Source organism: Embiotoca jacksoni, unplaced genomic scaffold (genome assembly GCF_022577435.1).
Source record: "Embiotoca jacksoni isolate LCO1_2020_lvr unplaced genomic scaffold, fEmbJac1.0.p SCAF_37, whole genome shotgun sequence".
Taxonomy (NCBI): Eukaryota; Metazoa; Chordata; class Actinopteri; family Embiotocidae; genus Embiotoca; species Embiotoca jacksoni.
Genome location: NW_027185389.1, coordinates 3,254,631 through 3,276,860, shown reverse-complemented (window position 1 = coordinate 3,276,860; position 22,230 = coordinate 3,254,631). Strand labels below are relative to the sequence as shown.

The following is a 22,230-nucleotide window of genomic DNA, read 5'->3' as shown; positions in this document are numbered from 1 at the left end:
GACCTCAGACCTTCACAACGAAACTAGTTGAACTGTTTTAACGTGGTAACATAAACCCCCTTCAAACACCTCGTCCTGTTTAATTGCTCGGAGCGTCGGCGGTCTCTCTCACCGTTGGAGGAGTTGGGGCGAGCGAGCCACAGCTCCAGACACGTCGCGGCCGGATGCTTCCTGCTGCCGTCGGGGGGGTTCACGAACCGGCGGAGATCGTTCTGAAGGGAGTCCAGCAGAGTCTGGACCAGGACGTAGTTGGGCCGGTCCGACACGTACATGAGCTCCTGAGATAACGATTGTAAAAAATAAAGAAAATTATGATAAAATATATAAACTAAATACGAACAGCAATTAAAAGGGAAAGTTTACTTGGCATTTGGAGAATGAAGGAAAGTACTAAATTAATAAATTATCCTTCAACTACAAAATCCTTCCAGAAATAATTTATCTTGGAATAAATGAAATAAAGAAGATCAGCATCAGAAACGAGACAAATTATATAAACAGGAGTAAAAAAACCTCACGAGATACAAAAAGAATACGAGAAAAAAACAACAGATGAAGGAGAAGACACGCCCCCAAAACATATCTGAGTCCTAATATATCTGATCAGGAGTTTATCTAACGACACCGTGATGACTTTGTTGAAGACATTTACTGACTTCAGGAGAGAAAGGAGTCTGATGGAGTTTTTTTTTTTTTTTGAGCCAGCCCCTAGTGGCCCTCAGTGGTAATGCATGTTACAGCACTTCTGTACTGGCTTCACATTTCAGACCCGGAGAATACGAACATTTTTATGAACAGTTTTATCATCATAATGATGAAATATGCTGTGAGACACCTTCCTGACGTTAGTGATGCAGCAGAGCGAATATGCAGCTTTTACTTATTGTAGATGTAGTTTGGTGGTTTGTCGTACTTATGAACTTTTTTTTAATATAAAGTCTACGATCACGTTGTGACCCATAATGTAAATTTCTGAGGACGTGCACAGCTGTCACTCAAAAGACGAGCAGGGTAAACATGGTGGCCGTCATGTTAGAAGTGGTATTTACCTTCAGCTGAGTCACTGTGAGGTTCAGGGAGCCTCCGGGGGGTCCCGGTGGTCCAGGAGGACCCTGACAGACAAAATGTGACCGATGTTACAGTTAATAGAAAAATCTATTACACAAATAACCTGCATGGGTTCAGTGTCCACTGCACTCTGCTGTGTATATACTCACAGTTAAACCTCTCTGTCCGACAGGTCCTAGAGGTCCAGTAAAACCTTTCAGTCCCTGATGACCATAAATGGCATCTAATTAGAAACATCATCAGATTTCACAGAAAAATGGCCTCAGTCAGGATTTACTCACCTTCTGTCCAAACAAACCCTGAAAACACCAAAAAAGCAGACGTTAAAAGTGCCGTTGATTCTTTCCGTCATCAGAAGTTATTATTGTTGTCGGTGCAGGTGACTTACAGGAAGCCCGGGCAGACCTAGAGGTCCTCGCCTCCCTGCTGGGCCGATATCGCCCTGGGAAACAGTCCAGACTACATCATGAGTATTAGTGCACAGTAAAGGGGAACAGAAGGACTTCACGGTGTCACTTCACCTGCTCTCCCTTTTGACCGACTCTTCCCGGCTCTCCGGCGGAGCCTCGCTCTCCCTGAAACAACAAGACGATGAACCGTAAACAACTCGGCACTCTATCGATTAGGAAAAGCTTCTACTGAATGTCGTACTGATACGTAAAACTCACCTTAAACCCGTCTCCACCAGGTGGACCAGGCGGTCCCGAAGCCCCCGGTTCTCCCTGCAGGGTCGGAAACACAGAACACACTTTCACTCTGTCTGTAGGACGTCCGGCTGTACGTGGATGATGCAGTGATTTATCCACATGGTTGCACACAGCAGCCGGCTGGCGCTAAAGCTGTAGTTCATGACTCTGACATATAAATAAACATCTGTCAACAAGGTTTTAAGTGGTTGAGGATGTATTAACTGATTCAAGACATCAACTTGAAGCCTCGTTACTATCAGCTACCATCTGCGCTGTCAAAGTCACACTTCCTGTTTCATTTCAAATTAAAAGTCGCAGAGTGTTGTATTTGGCAAGAATTCTTATTTTTAAGGATAAATGAACACAAAAAACACGTCTTTAAACTAAACAAACTGATTTGGCTCTTAAACAACCCTCTGATGTTTAAACTTAAAGTCTCAGTGCTGAAGTTCTCTGTTGATAAATGTGAGCACTCGTCGAGATAGAATAAATAAATGAATGACGTGTGAAGTCCTACCTTAAAGCCCGGTCGGCCCAGTTCACCTTTTAGTCCGTGTGAGCCAGCGTCACCCTTTTGGGACAGAGGGCGAGAGGTCGATGTTAATAATTTAGTTTATACTAAAGACGACAAAGATACAGTACGACAAAAAAGTGTCAGGATGTCTGATGAACCGCTTACATAAGTGCCGTGTCTCCCCGGAGAACCGAACGGACCCAGATCTCCCGTCCGGCCCTGCAGGGACACAGAAAAATATTCATTCAGTGGAAAACAGCCTCTGAACTGAAGTCATTTTAAAAGACGGGAGCAAAAACATAAATTCAGTCACTGCTCACCTTCTCTCCTTGCCTTCCTCTGGTTCCTCTGTTTCCTGCTTTCCCTCTTTTCCCCTTTAAAAAGGAACGGCAGTAGAGTTTGAAATGTGAATATGAAGTTAACATTTGCGTCATATTATCAGGTGTTGTCCTACCCGCTTCCCCGTCCGTCCGTCCTTCCCTGGACGTCCACTTTTCCCATCATCGCCCTGAAATTCAGTCCAATCAGATTAATTAAGGGGCAGATTTATGAACACATTTAAATTGTTTGAGGATTACTAATATGTCCCAATATGCAATTTTTTTTTATTTTATTATAAGACATTATTAAATGAAAATTTGTTTGGTAAAAAACTGCATTACAAAAGAAAAATATTCATCTCATTTTGTAATTTAAGTCAACTTTTAATAATTTTTTATTTGATTTGATTTCAAATTCTTAATAACTTCATTTATTTTTCAATATGCAATTTCAAGTTTCACGAAATCTTTCTGAGAATGTGTTTTTAAATCAATATTATGATAATTGTTAGAGAAGAGTTATTTTATCAAACACTTGAGAAGCCTGATCGCCTTCAGAAACTAAATATTACATCATTTATTTTCTACCTAATAAACTTTTGTTGTTGTTTGACGAAGCAGCATCGCAGAGGATTTTTTTTGTACAGAAGACAGAAGATGTTTTTGATTTGAGATGCTGAAGTGCACGATGTTAAAAAAAAACAACTCTGTAAATATGCATCTTACAGTGCATGCAGAGCTTCTTTGGTTTTTTAAAACATCTCTTTAGTAACTTTTATAATAAGAGGAACAACATAAACAACAACAATAAAACGCAGTTTGAACATCTGCAATGAAAACGGTGATAAAATGAAATTTTACAAAAATAATAAAATTAAATGATAATTAGAAAATAAAATAGAATTAATTCATTCATTAATAAATAAAAAAAATGTAAAAGGAAAGGGGGGTACAAATTGTAAGAGATATTCAAAATTTTCCAAAGCTTATCCATTATGTTCTTTGTAAAGTAACTCATCCTTTCCAGGTCAAAGTGAAACGTCTCTTTCAGCCACTGAGATTCCATTCTTCAGCAAATACATCGTTCAGCCTCCAAAAAAAACACATTAACATTGTTTGAAGTTACTAAACACATACGGAGGTTTTGAAACTGACCTTTTGACCTTTCCGTCCTTTGCGTCCCTCCAGACCAGGTTGGCCTTTTGGTCCCTGAAGGCAACACACAGATGAATCAGGTGAAGAATTCAGAATACAGCAATGAATGTAAATGAGTGTGACGTCCTCTGCGGTGACGGAGACCCCCCGCTGAGTGACCGACCTGAGGTCCAGGAGGTCCAACGGGACCCGGGAGTCCGATCTCTCCCTCCACACCCTGCAGACCAGGAACACAACAGGATGTGTAAAACTCAATGTTTGTATTCTACACAACACTGATGTTGCTTTATGGATTTTTTTTTTTACATTCAACGGCATAAACTGTAAAATATTACGTATTTTTTTTGTCATTATAATTTAGAAATTTTAGACTTTCTGTGATTTGACAGTTGCTGTGTGAAGGTGGAGGATTAATAAAGCTGCTTTCCAAGAAAAGTGTTTTTCTTCCCGTTTAATTCAGACTCTCAGTAAACACTGAATTTCCTTTATTTCCTCCATTAATTGACGTTGGATTGCCGTTTTTGGTTGTTTTTTTTATGTGTTGGTTCTCGTGAGTTTCATATTCATCAGAAACCTCCAGGAATTAGCATTTCAAATAACATTTCTAATGTTCGTCAATAGAAGGCCTGTCTGCAGTCGGGTTTTCAGAGGATCATTAAAAACACCGACACGGATGAAGTCTGATACGGAGACCGAGGTCGGAGCTTTCAGAGGAACTTACTGAAGAGGACGAGGTGAAGAGTTCATGAATGGAAGCAATGGCTTGATTGTGTGCAGCCTTATGAATGATCCAAATTTAACCCTTTATGTTACAGTGAAGGCATCACAGGGGAGACTCAGGCCCTGTGGAGTCACCTACTGACTGATCATTTCTATGTAGCACCCTCTACAGGTGACAACAGGAAACACTTTGCAGCTCTAAGTCCCTGTTAAGTTGTTAAGTAAGCCGACTGTACTTAGTGTTGAGCGCTAATTAGCAAAAGTTAGGAAGCTTACATGCTGCACTTAACTGATCATAAGAAACATTAAGGTTTGTTATTTCTACAGACTGTTTATAAAAGAGTTCGTAGCTTCCAGGTCTGTAAAATGGTTCCGATCCAGAAGTGTCTTCAGCTGCAATACCAGCGAGTGCCACTAGAGGTCGGCTCCAAAAAGCCTCCGGCTCCATAGACTCCCATTCAACTTCTCTCATCAAATCCAAAGTGAATAAAATGTGTCCATCAGTTATCTCGGTGTTGTTAGCTAAAGTCACTCCTTCTTATTAGTTTTCTGGAGGTCCATCTGAAAATAATCCCTCATTCATTAGAAAAGAAGATTCAAGAAGACCTGTTTTTGGGGGCGTGTCTGTTTGATTGACAGGCCTGGTCTTACCTCAGGTCCCTGTAATCCTGGAGGTCCCGGTTTCCCCGGCTCAGCATCAGGACCCTGCAAACCCAAAGGGGAACCATTTAAGGCCTTTAATAAACATTTAAGTTACAATATTAAAGATTAGAAAGAGAGAAACTTTATTGTTTATCACATAACGATAGAAAGTCGTCTGAGTTTAGAGCCTCACAAACAACATCAATAATCACGAAAGACTGAATTAAAACAATAAACAAGTGAGAAATCAGTTTTTTTATGTTATTTTTATTTCTAACCACAGCTACAGTCTCTGGTTCGTCTTTAAGCCCGTTTTAAATCCATGTTTTGATCCTCACCGCCTCTCCTGGCTCTCCTTTCTGTCCCGGCTCTCCTCTCAACCCCACAGGTCCAGACAAGCCCTTTGGACCGGGATCTCCTCGTCGTCCTGTGACCCCTGCTGACCTCTGAAGATAAAAATATATCTACAGTTGTCTTGAGTTGAGTTCAAAATCTTTTATTTGTAAAGCAAAGAGTCAATTAAGTTGTTCTCACTGGTTCTGATTATGAAGAATATATATAAAAAAAAAAAAAAGAAAAAAAAGAAGTGATGTTGAGACATCCTGGAGTCACTCACCACTGGTCCCCTCTTCCCCACGTCTCCCTTCCCTCCTGGACGTCCTGCCCCCCCCTGCAGTCAGACAGTGTGATTGACAGTTACTTTTACATTATAACATTATAACTGTGACTATTAGCAGCACTGATCTCTACCTGAGCACCAGGAGCTCCTGACTCCCCGACCGAACCATCAGAACCTTTATCTCCCTGCGTCCAAGAAGAAGAAGAAGAGGAAAGTTCAGAGTTGTGGAATTAAAAACTCTTTTTATTGAAATCAGATTTTGTCCATCCTGTGATAAATGAAGGAGTTTTCAAGTGTCGCTGTGATCGTTCCTCCAATCGTTAAATTAAAAATATATCCAGTATATTCCGTATGTTTACACTTCTGAGCAGAAATATGAAGTGAAGTTCTCTAAATGTACTTGTGCCATCCAAAGACATCCTTTAAAAACACCACGTTGGTCTTTGATAGCAGGATATAGTGAAGGACCGTCTACCTTCTGGCCCGGAGGCCCGTCAGGTCCTAGAAGCCCCGAAGTACCTGGAAGACCCTGAAAATAACATCCACACATTCACAGAGGTCAGTTTGAACCCACTTTACTGTGTCGTAGATATGATCTGTAACTGATGACATTTACACTCACTAACCCATCATGAATCTCCTTTTTTATAAAAGTATTTCAGACCCTTAATTCACATATTTGTCGAGTCTTCTTTGGTGCGTCTCTACGAGGGTTTTTTTCAGTTTTTCCAACTCGACATATTTAAGCGTAATCAACCTTTTAAAGTTCTGCAGGACAGGAGGGAACTCACCTTGAGGCCTCGTAAACCCGGCGGTCCAACTTTCCCCATCAGGCCTCCTTGACCCTGAAAATAAAAATGCATAAACATGTATTCTACTAAAACAGATGATAATAGAGGCACAAAAAACTGTTGAAGCCCGTTTACCATTAAACCTGCATAACCCTTCTGTCCTTTGGCCCCTCTCGGTGCTCGTGTGCCTGGAGCTCCTGGAGGCCCCTCGGATCCCAAAGGACCGCAGTTCCCTGCATCTCCCTTCGCTCCTTTAACACCCGGATCTCCAGGAGGTCCCGGTTCTCCGTCGTCTCCCTGCGCAAAGGAACCGAATGAGAGGACGAACCAGCAGAACGTTTACAACAACACACAACAATTCATTAAATAATCAATAACTGACCGAATATTAATCAGCAACTATTTTGAGAGCGATATTAATCATTTTAATAATTTTTCATTTAATAGCTCTAATAATCAATCGTTGCAGCCCCTGAATAAAAATGTTTTTTGTAGAATAACAACAGGTCTGACCTCTTTGCCCCTCGGCCCAGGCTCACCCTGCAGTCCCTGGGAGCCCCGAGGTCCCGGCTCTCCGTTCAGTCCTTTGGGTCCCGGTTGTCCCCGGAGACCCAGAGCTCCCTGTTTCAGGAGAGGACAGCATTTGAGATTTGGTTTTAACTTCCCACCTGATGTCACTGTGGGATGTTGTTGCTGTGGCAACAGACACCAATGATGCTGGCGGTGGCGACCAGCGACAGTTTGAGAGATATTTGTTGATTGTTTACGTCTCTGACTGTTTAAAAACATGTTTATTTACTAGGTTACATGCAAAGCCGTTTTCTCAGTTGAAAGATTTGCAGTTTGGAAATACTTAAATTAATTTTTCTAAAAATATAGATTATCTATATTCTCTGGCCATAAACACAAGCTACACAAGTGAGACTCTTGTTTTCTTCAATAAACTATTGTTATCACATAATTAAATAATATTTAATAACATTCCTCTCACAGACCTGGTCACCTTTTGTTCCCGATGTTCCTTCTTCACCGGCTGGTCCCGGAGGTCCCTGTCATGAGAAGCACAATATTTCTTATTGATTTTATATAATGGAGTTTATAGAAAGGTTCCATTATATAGAAGGATGATGCTGCCTTCAGGCAGGGTCGTACTTTTTGCGTTCACGAGAGGACTCCATATAAATGTTGCCCTTTTGTGGTATTAATGACTTCAGAGTTGTGACGTGTTTGTTGACGGGGTTTTTTAGAAATGGTGGAGGAGATGAAAGTTATTTTATTGTTGGATGGTAAGCTAATATATCGTCATGTTAGTCCAACGAGAGTTTTTCTGTGAAATCTAGGAATACATTTGAGGAAATACTTCTGTCATTATACCTTTTACATTTCCTGCATTATGTTACCCGCCTGCTAGCATGCTAAACTCTTAGCCTCTGTGACTTCTAGACGCCCTCCACATTGCTGTTGCCTATCGACAGTTTCCTCTTGACCTCTTGAACACCAAAGCAAACTGTGCACATGACGGGCTCCCTGATTCCACTTGAAGGCAGCAATAAACACAACACAGGCAGAATACCTTACGATAAACATGAACTTTTGCAAAAGTTGTTTACAAAAGTAAAAAAAAATAAAAAAAAAAAAAAAGTTTTTGATTTTGGAAGTGAAAAAGTAAATAAACCTCCTGACATGTTTAATGTAAAAGGAACCGACCTGCTGCCCGTCCAGACCTGCAGGACCAACATCACCAGAAGGACCCGTTCCTCCCTACAAACAAGCAAATAAATAAATGTTATTAAAAGTGATTCATTCTTTCCAGACTTTCACCCAGAACAGTATTTTTTTACAGCTGAAGCTCCGGTTGGTGTGTTTAATGCGAGTGTTTAAGGTACCTGCAGGCCTTTCTCGCCGGTCCGACCCGTCGGTCCGACGGCGCCCGGACTCCCCTGAAGAACAGAAACAAACTGGCATCACAACATGAAGCGGACGCGTACTTCAGACACCGTTCTACAGATATGTGGAGGAGAGGAAGGTGAAAAGTACCCACTCACTGGAAACCCTCTCGGTCCAGTGGACCCTGGAGGCCCCGGAGGCCCCTGGTTCCCCGCAGGACCGGGACTCCCCACGGCTCCTACCGGACCCGGCTGACCTGGAGGGCCCTGAAACCACGCGATGATAAATCAAATTTAAAAAAGCACTAATCTACTGCATATATTTCTCTTCAGTGCATTTCTTTTTGGTGCTCAAAACTTTCCCTCAATTTTCTTTTTTTTCCCAAGTTATTTTTTTTTTAAATTTTCTTGTAACTCTTGACAACATCTGGAAACATGCAGATGTCAGAAAAAAGATGATGGAGAAGTGAAATGAAGTCATCTACTCACCAGCGGTCCCCGAACGCCTTTCGGCCCCAGCTCGCCTTGACGGCCCTGAAGGGGGAAAAATAAAATAAAATAAAATATGTCCCTTCACATTATTTTGATTGATATTTGTGTGTTTTTTTTAGAGTTTCTCACCTGAGCTCCCCGAGGTCCTCTCTCTCCAGGAGGCCCCTGCACACCCTGAGAAGAAGACACCGTTTTTAAAACCAACTACATCCAACATGAAGGTGTTTCTGCCCACCACAACAGAGTGTTGATGGGCGGACGGTGTTCAACATGCGGCTGCATGTCGGTGGAGAGCATCACGACACTCACCGGAGGTCCCGTCTTTCCTGAGACGCCAGCAGGTCCTCTGACTCCAGCGTCTCCCTGAGCAACAGTGAATTATTGCGTAAGAAACTGGAAACTTGCATCACACCTGACAGAAGTCCCGGTTCTGATCCGGATAACTCACCCTCTGGCCCATGTGTCCGGGCCTCCCGATGAGGCCCACCGCTCCGGGGTAACCCTGAGGGACAAGTATTCAGATGTAACTTTACACAACTTACTTAATGTGGTTCTGGGTCTTTATTTTAATTATAATAATAATAATAATAATAATAATAATAATAATAAATCCTTCCATTTGATGACACACAGTATGAGCTTTCCATCACGCTGCATATCTCAGTATTAGTTTCAGTCACTTACATACATGCCCACCGGACCCTGCGGCCCGATCAGCCCTGGTTTTCCTGTGAAGCCCTGAAGAGACACATTCAAATAAATCAGTCATAAAGAAACCAACTTCACTTCAACCTGCACTTATGTGGTCTTTGAATAAACTCTCAAATCAGAAGAAGCCAGTACGAGAAGTCTCCGTTCCTCATATGTTATATTTACTGATCGGTGAATCTCACCATCTCTCCGGCTGCTCCGGGAGTCCCGTCCGGACCCGGCTGCCCTGCAGGACCCTGCAGGAGTCACACGAGTCCGTTATTATCAACTTAAAACGAGCTGATTGATCTGGTATTTAGAACAGAGAGGTGAGCTCCTACCAGAGATCCTGAAGGACCCGCCTGACCCCGATCACCTGCTGCACCTGGAGATCCCTTCACGAGACCACAGAGATGATTTAACAACGATAATGTACAGCAGCAGATACCAAAAACAGGTCTTCTTGAATCTTCTTTTCTAATGAATGAGGGATTATTTTCAGATGGACCTCCAGAAAACTAATAAGAAGGAGTGACTTTAGCTAACAACACCGAGATAACTGATGGACACATTTTATTCACTTTGGATTTGATGAGAGAAGTTGAATGGGAGTCTATGGAGCCGGAGGCTGTTTGGAGCCGACCTCTAGTGGCACTCGCTGGTATTGCAGCTGAAGACACTTCTGGATCAGAACCATTTTACAGACCTGGAAGCTACGAACACTTTTGGTTCTAACACATCAACAAAAAAAGAGCAACGACTCACTTTGTCTCCTTTAAGACCGGGAGATCCGACAGAACCAAGAACTCCCTGCAGAGAAAACACGACAGCTCAGATGAATTTTAACCGAGTTAAAAAAAAAAACGTTGAGATGTCTCGAAAAACAGAATCATTATGAGATGAAAAGTTATAAAATGGGAACCTGTGTACCAGGCTTTCCTTCTGCTCCCTCAATCCCAACACGGCCTCTAAAACCCTGCGACAGCAAACACACACATACAAGCACGGCTTCATATTTACAGATAATCTCACTTATTAGCTGTTTTATTAGCTTGTTGTTGTGAGTTCTTACCGGCGAGCCAGGTGCACCGTACAGACCGGCGAGTCCCGTTCGACCCTGAGAAAGGACGGAGACAGTTTCTAAAACTATAAAAACTACCCAGCAAACATCTGATGTTGATTTATTTCTGCTGTGCAGGTAGGAGTTACCTTCGGTCCTTTAACGCCTGGCTTCCCATTTGGTCCTGGGATGCCTTTGCTGCCCTTAAATAGGAAATAAAAACAGACATTCACCTCCATGTTGGCTCTGTAGACCATGAAGTGCATTTTTTTTTTTAGATGCTTTCAGGTTTTTCCCTTAATTTTTACCAATGTTTTAAGATATTTTTTGCTAATGTTCATAACATACATTTATTTTTACACCAGCTGCTACACAACTGTTCTTATCATTGTTGCATTTAAATTAGTACTAATAGTAATTTTAGCCTTCACTTAACCCGCTACCAGTAAAAAAGTCTGACCTTTGACCCCTGTTTCCCAGCGCCTCCCTGGACACCGGCCTCCCCATCTTCACCCTGCAGAGGGGGAAAAAAACTCGTTAAGATAAAAAGCTCTTAAACCGAACATATAATGTGTCGATTCATAAAGTTAAACTATAATTAAGTTTCTGTTTTATAGCAACAAACAAAAATGTGTGTTTGTGTAAGAGAGTTTTGTTGATTTTAAATTTGTAGGAAAGACAATTGAGAAACAATCTGAAACTTCACCACTAGATGTCACTACATTTTCCATACTGCTCCTTTAAAACTGAAGAAATTAAATTAATGTCATCAGTAATTCAGAGCTGCAGCTCAGATCGACATCTGCGGACTTTTCAAACTGAGTTTCTTTTGACCTTTGACCTTTAAATGAATGACTTCATATTAGCCTGACAAAACTAGTCAAAATTAACTTCCTGCAACAAAACAAACAGCAGAGCCACTTCAGTCATCATCTGTACCTCTTTCCCTGGAAGACCTGGTTGACCTCTGACCCCTACAAGACCTGAGGTGCCGCGTTCACCCCTCCCTCCCTGACGACCCCAGATCCCAGCAGCCCCTGGTGGTCCCTGAGGGAACAACAAGGAAAGTTATTTTGTCACAAAGTCACGATTAACATCTGCTTCGATTACAGTAATTTTACTGAGAAATATTATGTTTTTAAAGGTTTAAAGGTTTTAAATGTTAATTTACAGTCAGGTGAAATTACTCGGATATATTTTCTCTCCAGAGACAGTCGAATTCTTGAAGGAAAAAAAAGTGGCGATAATACATTTTCACAAGCTCGTGCCTCTTTTTAAAATAAAGATCCAATTCAGTTTATCTCAAGACATTTGGATTCAGCTTAAAATGTTGCGTTTAATCACAGATGAGGTCTCGTCTCTTACTTTGTCTCCTTTGGGTCCAAACTCTCCTCGGTCGCCGTTCGGTCCTCTGAGGCCCTGAACACACACATGAAAGATAAACGAGCTGTTTGGAGCAGGAAGTGACCATATTTGGACGAGCTGGGGGAGGAGCCAGCAGTGGATCTGACTGATCTGATTGGAAACCTTATGATACTACGTCCCGCCCACCGATAGCTGTAACCTGACTGCACCACAGGCCTGTCAATCAAACAGACACGCCCCCAAAAACAGGTCTTCTTGAATCTTCTTTTCTAATGAATGAGGGATTATTTTCAGATGGACCTCCAGAAAACTAAGAAGAAGGAGTGACTTTAGCTAACAACACCGAGATAACTGATGGACACATTTTATTCACTTTGGATTTGATGAGAGAAGTTGAATGGGAGTCTATGGAGCCGGAGGCTTTTTGGAGCCGACCTCTAGTGGCACTCGGTGGTATTGCAGCTGAAGACACTTCTGGATCAGAACCATTTTTCAGACCCAGAAACTACGAACACTTTTACATTCAGTCTGTGTTACTGACTGATGGACAAACCAGGGAGTTGTCTCGGCTTCAACCAGAAACTTTCACGACTTAACGGTCCTGCGAAGGTCTTAGTGCCAGATTTTGGCACCACTCAAAGGAACAACAGGGGGTCATAATGTTTTAGCCCCTTGGTGAATCCATTTTAAATTAATAGTATGTTAACGCACGCTGTATGTTTCTGTAACAGACCTCCATCCATCATGTTAATGCCGATATTTACTGGTTAACCAAAAACCTACAGTGCTGCCTGGAAATCCTTTCGGTCCGAGAGCTCCTGACGTCCCCTGAAGGAGGAAACAGAGCAGAGAGAAGACTTGGTGATGATGTCATGGAGTTTTGAACACAGACAGAAAACATCTGGCAGCACAGTGAAAAGGAACATTTTACTTTGACAGATGTGTTAATTCTGCATCTGTAAAGCTTATTTATATTTACCACGGGCCCTTCGATACCCAGCAGTCCTCTGGTCCCCACAGGTCCAGTTTCACCCTGTCAGAGAGAACACAGACATCAGAATCATCAGCATCAGTTCAACCTTCAATAAACAAACACAACTACAGAGATGATATGATCAAAACTCACAACTTCCCCTTTTGGACCTGGAGGGCCGTCGTCGCCTGGATGACCCTGAAAATAAAAAGAAACAACAAATAATGCAGAGGACATAAAGACTTTATGATAACGTGAAGGATGTCACAGACAAAGAGCTTTATTCTGTCAAAAATTAAAGACAATTGTGGCCTTAAATCATAACGTTAGACAATAATCGGCGTGATTACTTTGTTGTTAAGAGTTCCTGAGTTCAGATTAACTCATTTAGAATAAAGCATGAAAACGAAGAATATTTTCTGAAACCACTGAACGTCCTCTGAACTGTCAAATGAAGGTTTAAACGCTTCTCTCGCATTAAACTGACCTGAGTACCTCGAGGTCCAGGTGAGCCCGTCTCTCCTGCGAGTCCTGACACTCCCTGTTAGACACGCAGTAATATTCAATTATTACACGATGCTTGGATTCTCCATCGAAATCATCCTATCAGAGACGAGAGGAATCAAACTACTGACCTTTAAATTTACTGGGCGAGCTGCTACAGCATTCACAACATAACGTAATATACCATGAATTTAAAGATAGAAACACGTACATAATTTTGAAACCAAAATCATTAATCTCATATTTCCTGATCTAAGATTTAAAATTTGAATGAGCACAGAACAATTTTGCAGTTAGTTGCTTGAAATGAGAAGTTCTCGCCCAGACAAGCTGATTAAAATGAGTCTTCAGCAGCCTTAAAGTGAATGTTCAACAGGTATCGCTTGTATCTGGTTAAAAGTAACTGAAATAAAGACAAAGATGATTATCATGGAAATTTAAATAAGTTAAAAAGCACTGGAGGATCTATTTCTACTAAAAACAATAAATATGAGATTATTTTACTTGTTTAAGATCCACAGTTTTTTACAGTGTACTGTACATTAGGTGTAAGAAGTTAACAGGTTGACATACTGGAGGACCTCTCCGACCTCGTGCACCGGTTGGACCTTGATCCCCCTGAACACAACAAACACATTGTAAAAAAATACTGTTTGTATTTTACTTTAAAACCCTCAAAAGTAAAATGATTTGGAGGAACACGAGTTCACCTCAGACCCGTTCAGTCCAGGTGGTCCGATGCTGCCGGTGGACCCCGGTGCCCCCTGAAAGATTCAAACTCTTTCATAAAAAAATCATCTCATCAGCAGCAAGAAGAACTTTCAAAGGAACAGAGTGATGCTCACCGCCGGGCCCGGAGGACCCTTCATCCCGTCGTCTCCAGAGTCTCCCTGATGAAAAAGGAAGAATCAACACAGCGAGACATTTCAGAGAAACTAACAAAGATGTAATCAGAGTAATATAATTTGGTACATGTCCTACCTGTGGTCCGGGAGGTCCAGGAAGACCCTGGAGGCCTTTATGACCTGAAGGTCCCTGATGAGCACAAACTGCAGTTCAATTTTTAACATCAAGATAAATCATCACATCATCTGGAAATCATGAAGACTGCCTGTCGATAAAGATCCTCCAGAACCATAGAAGACTTTATACGAAATCAAGTCTAACAGCATCACATCCTGTATAGCGTATTTAAACGTACGTTGTTATGCAGATGATACAGTTCTGTATTTCTTTTATAATACGACACAATCAAACACAGACAGAATTAAGTTATCAAAGCTGCACATTTTATATCAAACATTATGAAACAAGTAGTTCCAACCAAGAAATCTGATTGGTCAACGGCCATCTCGTTTTTGAAAGGCTAAACTTCAATAACTTTGTATTAAAGCAGAATATTTCGTTAGATAATTTTTTTTTTTTTTTTCAATAAAAGTTAGACTTTTTGATTTTACAGTGCTCTCTGCAGAACTGCTAGCTGGTTGGGTTTAGATCATACTTACTGGCTAACAGTTAGTTAGCCGGTGAGCGGGTGACACGGCGCTACTATCTTAAAAATCTGATATCTTAGTTCATCAGATATCTTAGTTCATCAGATATCTTTGTTCATCAGATATCTTTGTTCCAACCAGACTGAGCTAGCTGAGCAGTTTAGTGTTTCTATGTTCTGTATTTATTCAGTTGGAGACTAGAAATCCTCTGTTGCTAGGTGGTTGCTAAGGGGCGTGACTACTTCCTGGAGTAGTAAACATTGCGTACATTACATAAGAGTCTACTGATTGTTTTCCAGTTTTTAGTCTTACCCCATGTATCACCATGGAAATGGAGGCCGCACCAATAAAAAAAACTTTACTTGTGCCAATTATTGACGTTAAATCTTGTGTAATATTTCTTCACTACACTTCCTGTTGACTCTTAACGACGATGAAACTGATGTTCAGGACTAAAATGAATTAGTCTTGATAAGATGTGAGTCTCACAGGAGGGCCGGCAGGTCTGTCTTCTCCTGGTTCTCCTTTAGATCCCTGCAGGGGAACACAAATAACACAGAAATCAAACCAGTCATGTTATAAAATACCTGCTGGAAGAGTTATGATATCATTTTGTTATTTATTTTCTATAATGCACGTCATCATAGCAGTGTAACCAGGTATATAGATGCAACCTCATTCCACTTGATTGTATTTCTACAGAGTAATGTATGACCAGCACTAGTTGATGTTCAGTAGCGTTTTCCAGCCACTAGAGGGAGATGTAGTCAAACCTCTCCTACGACTCTCACCCAGGATCAGAGGAGAAGCAGCTAATATTCATCTTTATTCTTTACACCGACCTTCTCCCCAGATCTCCCTCCGTCCCCACCGGGTCCAGGTTCTCCGGCGAAACCCTGCAAGTCAGGACAGGAACTTAGAGCTCTTTATGGAAACTTCTTTTCTTTGCCCTTATTCAGCTCATCCTCGCCGGGCAGCGGTCGGGAGCTGCTGCACCTCGATGTGAATGTTGGCTACCAACTGACTCGTGTAACCACAGTGTGAACGGAGGCTCCACTCAGGTGTTTAGTCAGAGAGTGGAGGATTTCAGGACACGACTATTTATCGTTTAATGAGCGAACACGAGGCAGCTGAGTCACTGGGAGTTCAGAGTTGCAGTTATAATGCTGCATATTACTAGAAATCTGTCTTTTATTATGGAATACAGTGTGTGTGGCATTAGGAAACTGTGTCTTTTTACAACACTAACATGGCTCAGTTTGATGCATATCATCATATCATCATATCCCTGCTTATAATGAGAATGGGCTAAAATGTGCAGTTAAATTCAAGTTCTATTAAATAATGGCAGCTGATTTCTGTGTTTACTATCGATCAGACTCAGAAACAAGCATTTAAACTAGTCTTTTTTTTTTCTTCTTCTTCTTGTGCTAAAAAGTGACTGTTTGTCAAAACCTTCCAACCTGTTAAAGGTTTATTGTACAGTTTATGTGAGAGACAGTCGGTGCTTTTATAAGGATCAAACAGTCATAACGTGTAAGTGTGCAAAGCAAAGGAGAAATAAATGTCATTTTGAGGCAGAAACAACCTTTCAGTCAGAAGATAGAAGCTGCGAACCTGCATGTTCTGGGTTGAATTGCCTCTTTAAATGTAGTTCAACGGGTAAAAATGTTCATCTGTGACCAAAACTAACAAAACTTTAAGAGCTCATTTGTTTGCAGTGAAAATAATTGTATTCTCAGTTCGTATATTTTAACTTTCAAAACTTGATTCTTTGATTGCAGCACTAGAAATTTGCTCTCAAAACTGTTTTTTTTGCTGCATAATAAAGACACAAAAATATCTCTAGACTTAAAAGTTCATGCAAAAGAAAAGTTTTAATTAGCATGAATAATTTTGGTTTACTGAGGAGGACAGGATGGAGCATGTGTTGTTGTTTCTGCATCCAACGTGACAAATCCAGAGTTTTTATACAGATTGTATTGTGGAGATGATTCGAACATGTCGACTCACCTCGTCTCCTTTCTCCCCCGCCGAAGCCGCCTCCCCTTTGAACCCTCTGGGACCCTGATGGGAAGAGACGACCGCAGATGTTACCGGATGATTCGGACTAATCATCGTCATCAATCCTCCGACCTGAGGCTACCGGCGGTCCTCACCCTGAGCCCGGGAAGTCCCGGCGGTCCTCGATGCCCGTCCGCTCCCTGACTGCCGTTGCGGCCCAACCTGCCCGACCTGCCGGCGACGCCCTTTGGCCCGTGGTGACCCTGACACACACACACACACACACACACACACACACACACACACACACACACACACACACACACACAGGTTTAAAGCAGCTGCTGATGTTACATAAAAGGCATTTCAGCGTCAATATCTACCATTTCTCCTCTGTGTCCGGGTCTTCCTCTGCTCCCGGGATCTCCAGGAATACCCTTCATAAAATATTCGACAAGATAAAGCGAGATCAAAAAGATGACGAGCAAAAAAAGCTGAAACAATCGACGTCGTCCTTCTCTTTAAACTCACAGCAGGACCAGGTTTGCCCATTTCCCCCGTTAGTCCAGGCGGACCAGGCATCACCTGAAGAGAAGAGGAATATAAATCAGTGACGGAGTCTGAAAAAACACTGTGATTGGGTCTGAAAGATGAGCGACTCACCGGCCAGCCGGCTCGGAGCATCTGGTAGACGGACGACCTCTGGAAACACAACGGAAGTAAAGTTATTATATCGGCGAGGTCGAGATCTGTTGAAGGTGAGGGGGTAAAAATAACTGGAGTATAAGTCTAGCAGGCCCTAGTGGTTCAACTCAGGTACTTTACAGTTCAAATCCTTAGTTTCCATGCAGTTTAGAGGGGGAGAGTGTATCTTGGGTTGTTTTTTATAGCTACAATTAACACGTTGCCCTTTTTGGGGGCGTTTCTGTTTGATTGACAGGCCTGTGGTGCAGTCAGGTTACAGCTATCGGTGGGCGGGACGTAGTATCGTCAGGTTTCCAATCAGATCGGTCAGATCCACCTGCTGGCTCCTCCCCCAGCTCGTCCAAATATGGTCACTTCCTGCTCCAAACCGCTCCGAACTAGCAAAGATGGTGACGGACGGAATCTGAACTGGAGGATTCATAACGGACGTTACACAAAACTGAAATTGTCCAGCTCATGGTGGTGGTCGGGAAAACACTTTTGAAATAACCAATCAGGGTGCAGCTACTGTCTCCATGAGGGAAGATCTATGTTCTGGTCCAGCTTTATTTGATTTGAGCCGACAACACGAACTGCTGCAACTTTTAAGTTCCCACATCGGCCACACATCAGTACAACTGGACCCGCCGGGACATCTGAGATCGATCACGCTGCTGTCTGAACTCGGTTCTCACACTTTTATGTCTCGTAAACACTTGAGAGTCCAAACGAAGCCAAGAAAAGAACACGAGTGTGCATTAAAGCGTCGAGCGCTGACAGGAAGCGTCGAGCGCCGACAGGAAGCGTCGAGTGCCGAGCGCTGCGTGCGGCGCGTCTCTCGCCGACGGCTGCTAAGTGATTATGGCAGCAGGAGAAGTGCCGGTCCGCTCCGGCACTCAGCAGTCCTTCTGGTTTATTGCACCACCCGGCTCCTGCTCCTCCAGGTCCTATTTATGTTGGCGGTGGTTCTGCAGCAGAGGGTGGGTGGTGCTGGGGGGTGGCGGGGCGTGGGGGGCGGAGGGCGGGGTCCGGTGGACTCTAGCCAACCCTGTCGAGGTGAGGCTCGGCCAGGACCTCCCCCGGGTCTCACCGCGTCTCTGCGGACGGAGGTGGAGCAGTCAGAGCCTCCAGTGTGCTCTGAGACGAGCGGCAACACTGAAGCCTTTCACAGCCAGCTCGACCCGGAGAGCCCGGAGAGCAGAACGCAGGGCCCGACCCAGGCATGAGGTCTGGACGGGCTCCAGTTACGATGCCTGGCAGAGACTTCAGCTCTCGTTACAGAGCGCTGCGAGGCCGTCCAAGACACACTGTAGGACACGCTGGGAGAGGATTACTCAGCCCGGACCCGGAATAGAAGCCCGGTTCTCCTCAGTCGGATCAGAACATCGTGTGTGTCGCAGTCGTCACAGGAAAATAACAAACTTTATGACTCGTTTTATTCTCACATTTTCATGTTTTGACATAAACAACATGAGGAATGGAGCAGTTTTCCCTGGAGGAAGTGTTGGTTTGACTGCTCGTCATTTTTAAGACGTTTGATGATGTCATCATGTTCCTACAGTTCAACACTTATTGAATCCAGTGTTGATACGACTCGATAGGAACAATAATCACAACTCTAAAATCAGTTATAATAAATCCAAATCATCCTTCAAAAGGATTTTTATTTCATTTTTTTCAGTGAAAAAAACTTTTAAACTATTTAACCTGTAGCGTGTTTATGATTCGTTCATTGTTGTTTCTCTGTGAATCTGAGTTATCAGTGATGGGAATCGTAGATTTGGAGTGAAGAAGTCAAAGTCGACGGACTTCGGTGGTAAAACAAGATGTTTAATGACAGAAACCAGTCGAGGAGAGACGGAGTGACGAGCGTAAAAGGTGTCTAGTCCGTCCGGATGAGAAAGGATTGATGAATGAGTTTTTCTTCACGTTATCCAAAGACAACGAGACTTTCTTTGAGTTTCTTGAAGACGTTCTACCTCTTATTTGAAAAGCTTCTTCAGTTCTAACACACTGGAAGGGAGGTCCAATTTTTGACCCTCTTTCAGGGGTCGGTAGCACCTTCAGAGTCTTTGAGGTCGTTTGTGAGACCCAACCGGCCATAATTTGAGTCTTTCGGGGGTCCTGGTGTATAAGCTGGTTATCGTCCTGGATGAGGATCTCAGGGCTGCATTAGTGCTCTATAAGTGTCTCAGTGATTATTTCTATAACATTGAAGGTTTTCAGATGACGTATGTTAGGATATGGTACAACAACAACAACAAAAACAAAGAAAAAAAAAGGTTAAAAGGAGCTTGGAAAAGAGAATTGAATATAAAAGTGACGCTCAGGAGTTGATGTAATATTTAAACGTTGGCCCGTCCAACCTGCTGCCTCAGCGTTGTTGGCTTCACCCTGCAGGTTTATAGATGTTCACTGAACTGGACCGGTTTCGAAGTTCTTATAGTTTCTAACAAATGTTTTCAATCATGAAACCTGGCTGGGAACATTGTGGTATTAAGAGAGGGTGACATTAAGCAGCCAGGAATAGACAAAAGTGTGGTGAGGACATCAGGGACGCCGGTCTGAGACAACCTCAAGGGGACAAATCAACGGAAAAAGAACAAGAACTCGTCCACGGCGTGGTCCGACGTCCTCGGGGACTCGGAGCAGCGGCAGATGGATCGTAGCGTGGGTGTTTGGATCTAAACTCACCCTGAAGTCGGTCCAGTCCTCCTCAGAGTTCCTCCATAGGTGGAGAGTAGGAAGTCCTGGAGGTCCGGCAGGTCCTGGATCTCCTCTGCTGCCATCTGGGCCTTGAACACCTTGAGAACCCTTCAAAATAAAATAGTCAATAATTGAGAGGAAGTAAAACACAGATGATAAAAAGATATCCAGCTTTTAAAGCAACTTTACTTTGTCTAACTACTTCTGACTTCAGACAAAACCCGAACTACGATTAAATTCACCTGCTAATCAGAGGAAATGTCAGAAAAGAACAACCCTCAGCAAACTGTATGAGCGACTGGTAACCATGGTAACTATGGACGTGCATCAGCTGCTGGTTGCTTCACAGGTGTGTTGACATTTTGTCCTCTGAAACCGAGTTAAACCCAAGCAGCATCCATCAGTGATGCCATCAACCATCAGTGATGTCATCAACCATCAGTGATGTCATCGTTGGTTTGTGAACGTTATGAATCCTCCAGTTCAGATTCTGTCCGTCACCATCTTGCTAGTTCGGAGCGGTTTGGAGCAGGAAGTGACCATATTTGGACCAGCTGGGGGAGGAGCCAGCGGTGGATCTGACCGATCTGATTGGAAACCTGGCGATACTACGTCCCGCCCACCAATAGCTGTAACCTGACTGCACCACAGGCCTGTCAATCAAACAGACACGCCCCCAAAAACAGGTCTTCTTGAATCTTCTTTTCTAATGAATGAGGGATTATTTTCAGATGGACCTCCAGAAAACTAATAAGAAGGAGTGACTTTAGCTAACAACACCGAGATAACTGATGGACACATTTTATTCACTTTGGATTTGATGAGAGAAGTTGAATGGGAGTCTATGGAGCCGGAGGCTTTTTGGAGCCGACCTCTAGTGGCACTCGCTGGTATTGCAGCTGAAGACACTTCTGGATCAGAACCATTTTACAGACTAGGAACCTATAAACACTTTTTATACTCAGTCTGTGGTTGGAAGAGGGAACACATCAGCTCCTCTGACCATATTAACAATATCTACTTCCAAAAAAAAAAAAACTTACCTTGTCACCTTTAAATCCGACATAACCTTCTCTCCCAGCACATCCCTGCAAGAACAAGATGCCGTTGAGCTTTTTATAACATGTATACAGCTTTATTGGCAGCAAGAGTTTGGCATCATCTACAGAGTGATGATCTTACAAAGGAAAATGTCACTGTGGTCTCCCCGAGACCTCGTTAATGCTGCGTGGTTTTGAAGGCGATCTGACCACCCTGTAATTTTACAAGTTCAATATAAACCAGTATGAGTCAATTTCACGTGGGTCAGTTGCAGCCGCAGAATAAGCAGAACCTCCACTTACAACCCAAACATGGACCCGTTAAAGGGAGGTAATTTGGGGGATTACATAAACTGCTGATGTTTTGGTGGCACCAGTGACAACAGCTATATCTGTTCTCGAGGTTTCACTGAAGCAGCAGCGGCTTCCTTGTGATTCCATTTGCATAAGATCAACTTTAGCTGCTTCTCAGGGACTTTTTATCACCTTGTTGGACGGAAGAGTCTTAATTTGACTTAAACAGTTGCCAAAGAACCATTTAGAGAATTTTTTTTCTTTGTAAATCAACAGTTCTTGATCGTGAGTCTTCTGAAAACTCGTTTTTTTGAAAGGTGAAGTACATAGACGGATAAAGTTGGAGTAAAGTGGAGGTTGGAGGTGTTGGAGTCAACCAAATAAAAGTAAACTAACCTAATCTCAATAACTTTCATAGGATATTTATCTTGTTATGTACATTAGGTAACGTACATAACATTACAAAATATTTCTTTTCCTCACCCAAAGGAAGCTCGGCACCTAAACCCGACCACATTTGG

At 42.7% G+C, this 22,230-nt stretch overlaps 1 protein-coding gene across 1 annotated transcript in view; it reads right to left on the bottom strand.

The window, feature by feature from the left end:
• The window catches only part of LOC138208269 (collagen alpha-2(I) chain), a 42,189-nt gene that overhangs the window by 2,786 nt on the left and 17,173 nt on the right, over positions 1-22,230 (bottom strand). Inside the window, exons 7-62 of the mRNA XM_069166033.1 lie at positions 21,419-21,463; positions 20,364-20,483; positions 17,649-17,687; positions 17,517-17,570; positions 17,369-17,422; positions 17,141-17,248; positions 16,995-17,048; positions 15,824-15,877; positions 15,465-15,515; positions 14,470-14,523; positions 14,334-14,378; positions 14,199-14,252; positions 14,062-14,106; positions 13,472-13,525; positions 13,138-13,182; positions 12,991-13,044; positions 12,795-12,839; positions 12,012-12,065; positions 11,586-11,693; positions 11,107-11,160; positions 10,796-10,849; positions 10,659-10,703; positions 10,509-10,562; positions 10,352-10,396; positions 9,928-9,981; positions 9,790-9,843; positions 9,581-9,634; positions 9,345-9,398; positions 9,206-9,259; positions 9,026-9,070; positions 8,894-8,938; positions 8,564-8,671; positions 8,405-8,458; positions 8,226-8,279; positions 7,514-7,567; positions 7,032-7,139; positions 6,654-6,815; positions 6,519-6,572; positions 6,203-6,256; positions 5,859-5,912; positions 5,725-5,778; positions 5,447-5,554; positions 5,118-5,171; positions 3,910-3,963; positions 3,747-3,800; positions 2,726-2,779; positions 2,592-2,645; positions 2,437-2,490; positions 2,275-2,328; positions 1,737-1,790; positions 1,590-1,643; positions 1,457-1,510; positions 1,350-1,367; positions 1,218-1,271; positions 1,050-1,112; positions 113-278 (exon numbers count right to left, since the gene is read on the bottom strand). Of these exons, the coding sequence (XP_069022134.1) occupies positions 113-278; positions 1,050-1,112; positions 1,218-1,271; positions 1,350-1,367; positions 1,457-1,510; positions 1,590-1,643; positions 1,737-1,790; positions 2,275-2,328; positions 2,437-2,490; positions 2,592-2,645; positions 2,726-2,779; positions 3,747-3,800; positions 3,910-3,963; positions 5,118-5,171; positions 5,447-5,554; positions 5,725-5,778; positions 5,859-5,912; positions 6,203-6,256; positions 6,519-6,572; positions 6,654-6,815; positions 7,032-7,139; positions 7,514-7,567; positions 8,226-8,279; positions 8,405-8,458; positions 8,564-8,671; positions 8,894-8,938; positions 9,026-9,070; positions 9,206-9,259; positions 9,345-9,398; positions 9,581-9,634; positions 9,790-9,843; positions 9,928-9,981; positions 10,352-10,396; positions 10,509-10,562; positions 10,659-10,703; positions 10,796-10,849; positions 11,107-11,160; positions 11,586-11,693; positions 12,012-12,065; positions 12,795-12,839; positions 12,991-13,044; positions 13,138-13,182; positions 13,472-13,525; positions 14,062-14,106; positions 14,199-14,252; positions 14,334-14,378; positions 14,470-14,523; positions 15,465-15,515; positions 15,824-15,877; positions 16,995-17,048; positions 17,141-17,248; positions 17,369-17,422; positions 17,517-17,570; positions 17,649-17,687; positions 20,364-20,483; positions 21,419-21,463 (3,454 nt within the window). The remainder of the gene's footprint in view (positions 1-112; positions 279-1,049; positions 1,113-1,217; positions 1,272-1,349; positions 1,368-1,456; positions 1,511-1,589; positions 1,644-1,736; positions 1,791-2,274; positions 2,329-2,436; positions 2,491-2,591; positions 2,646-2,725; positions 2,780-3,746; positions 3,801-3,909; positions 3,964-5,117; positions 5,172-5,446; positions 5,555-5,724; positions 5,779-5,858; positions 5,913-6,202; positions 6,257-6,518; positions 6,573-6,653; positions 6,816-7,031; positions 7,140-7,513; positions 7,568-8,225; positions 8,280-8,404; positions 8,459-8,563; positions 8,672-8,893; positions 8,939-9,025; positions 9,071-9,205; positions 9,260-9,344; positions 9,399-9,580; positions 9,635-9,789; positions 9,844-9,927; positions 9,982-10,351; positions 10,397-10,508; positions 10,563-10,658; positions 10,704-10,795; positions 10,850-11,106; positions 11,161-11,585; positions 11,694-12,011; positions 12,066-12,794; positions 12,840-12,990; positions 13,045-13,137; positions 13,183-13,471; positions 13,526-14,061; positions 14,107-14,198; positions 14,253-14,333; positions 14,379-14,469; positions 14,524-15,464; positions 15,516-15,823; positions 15,878-16,994; positions 17,049-17,140; positions 17,249-17,368; positions 17,423-17,516; positions 17,571-17,648; positions 17,688-20,363; positions 20,484-21,418; positions 21,464-22,230) is intronic.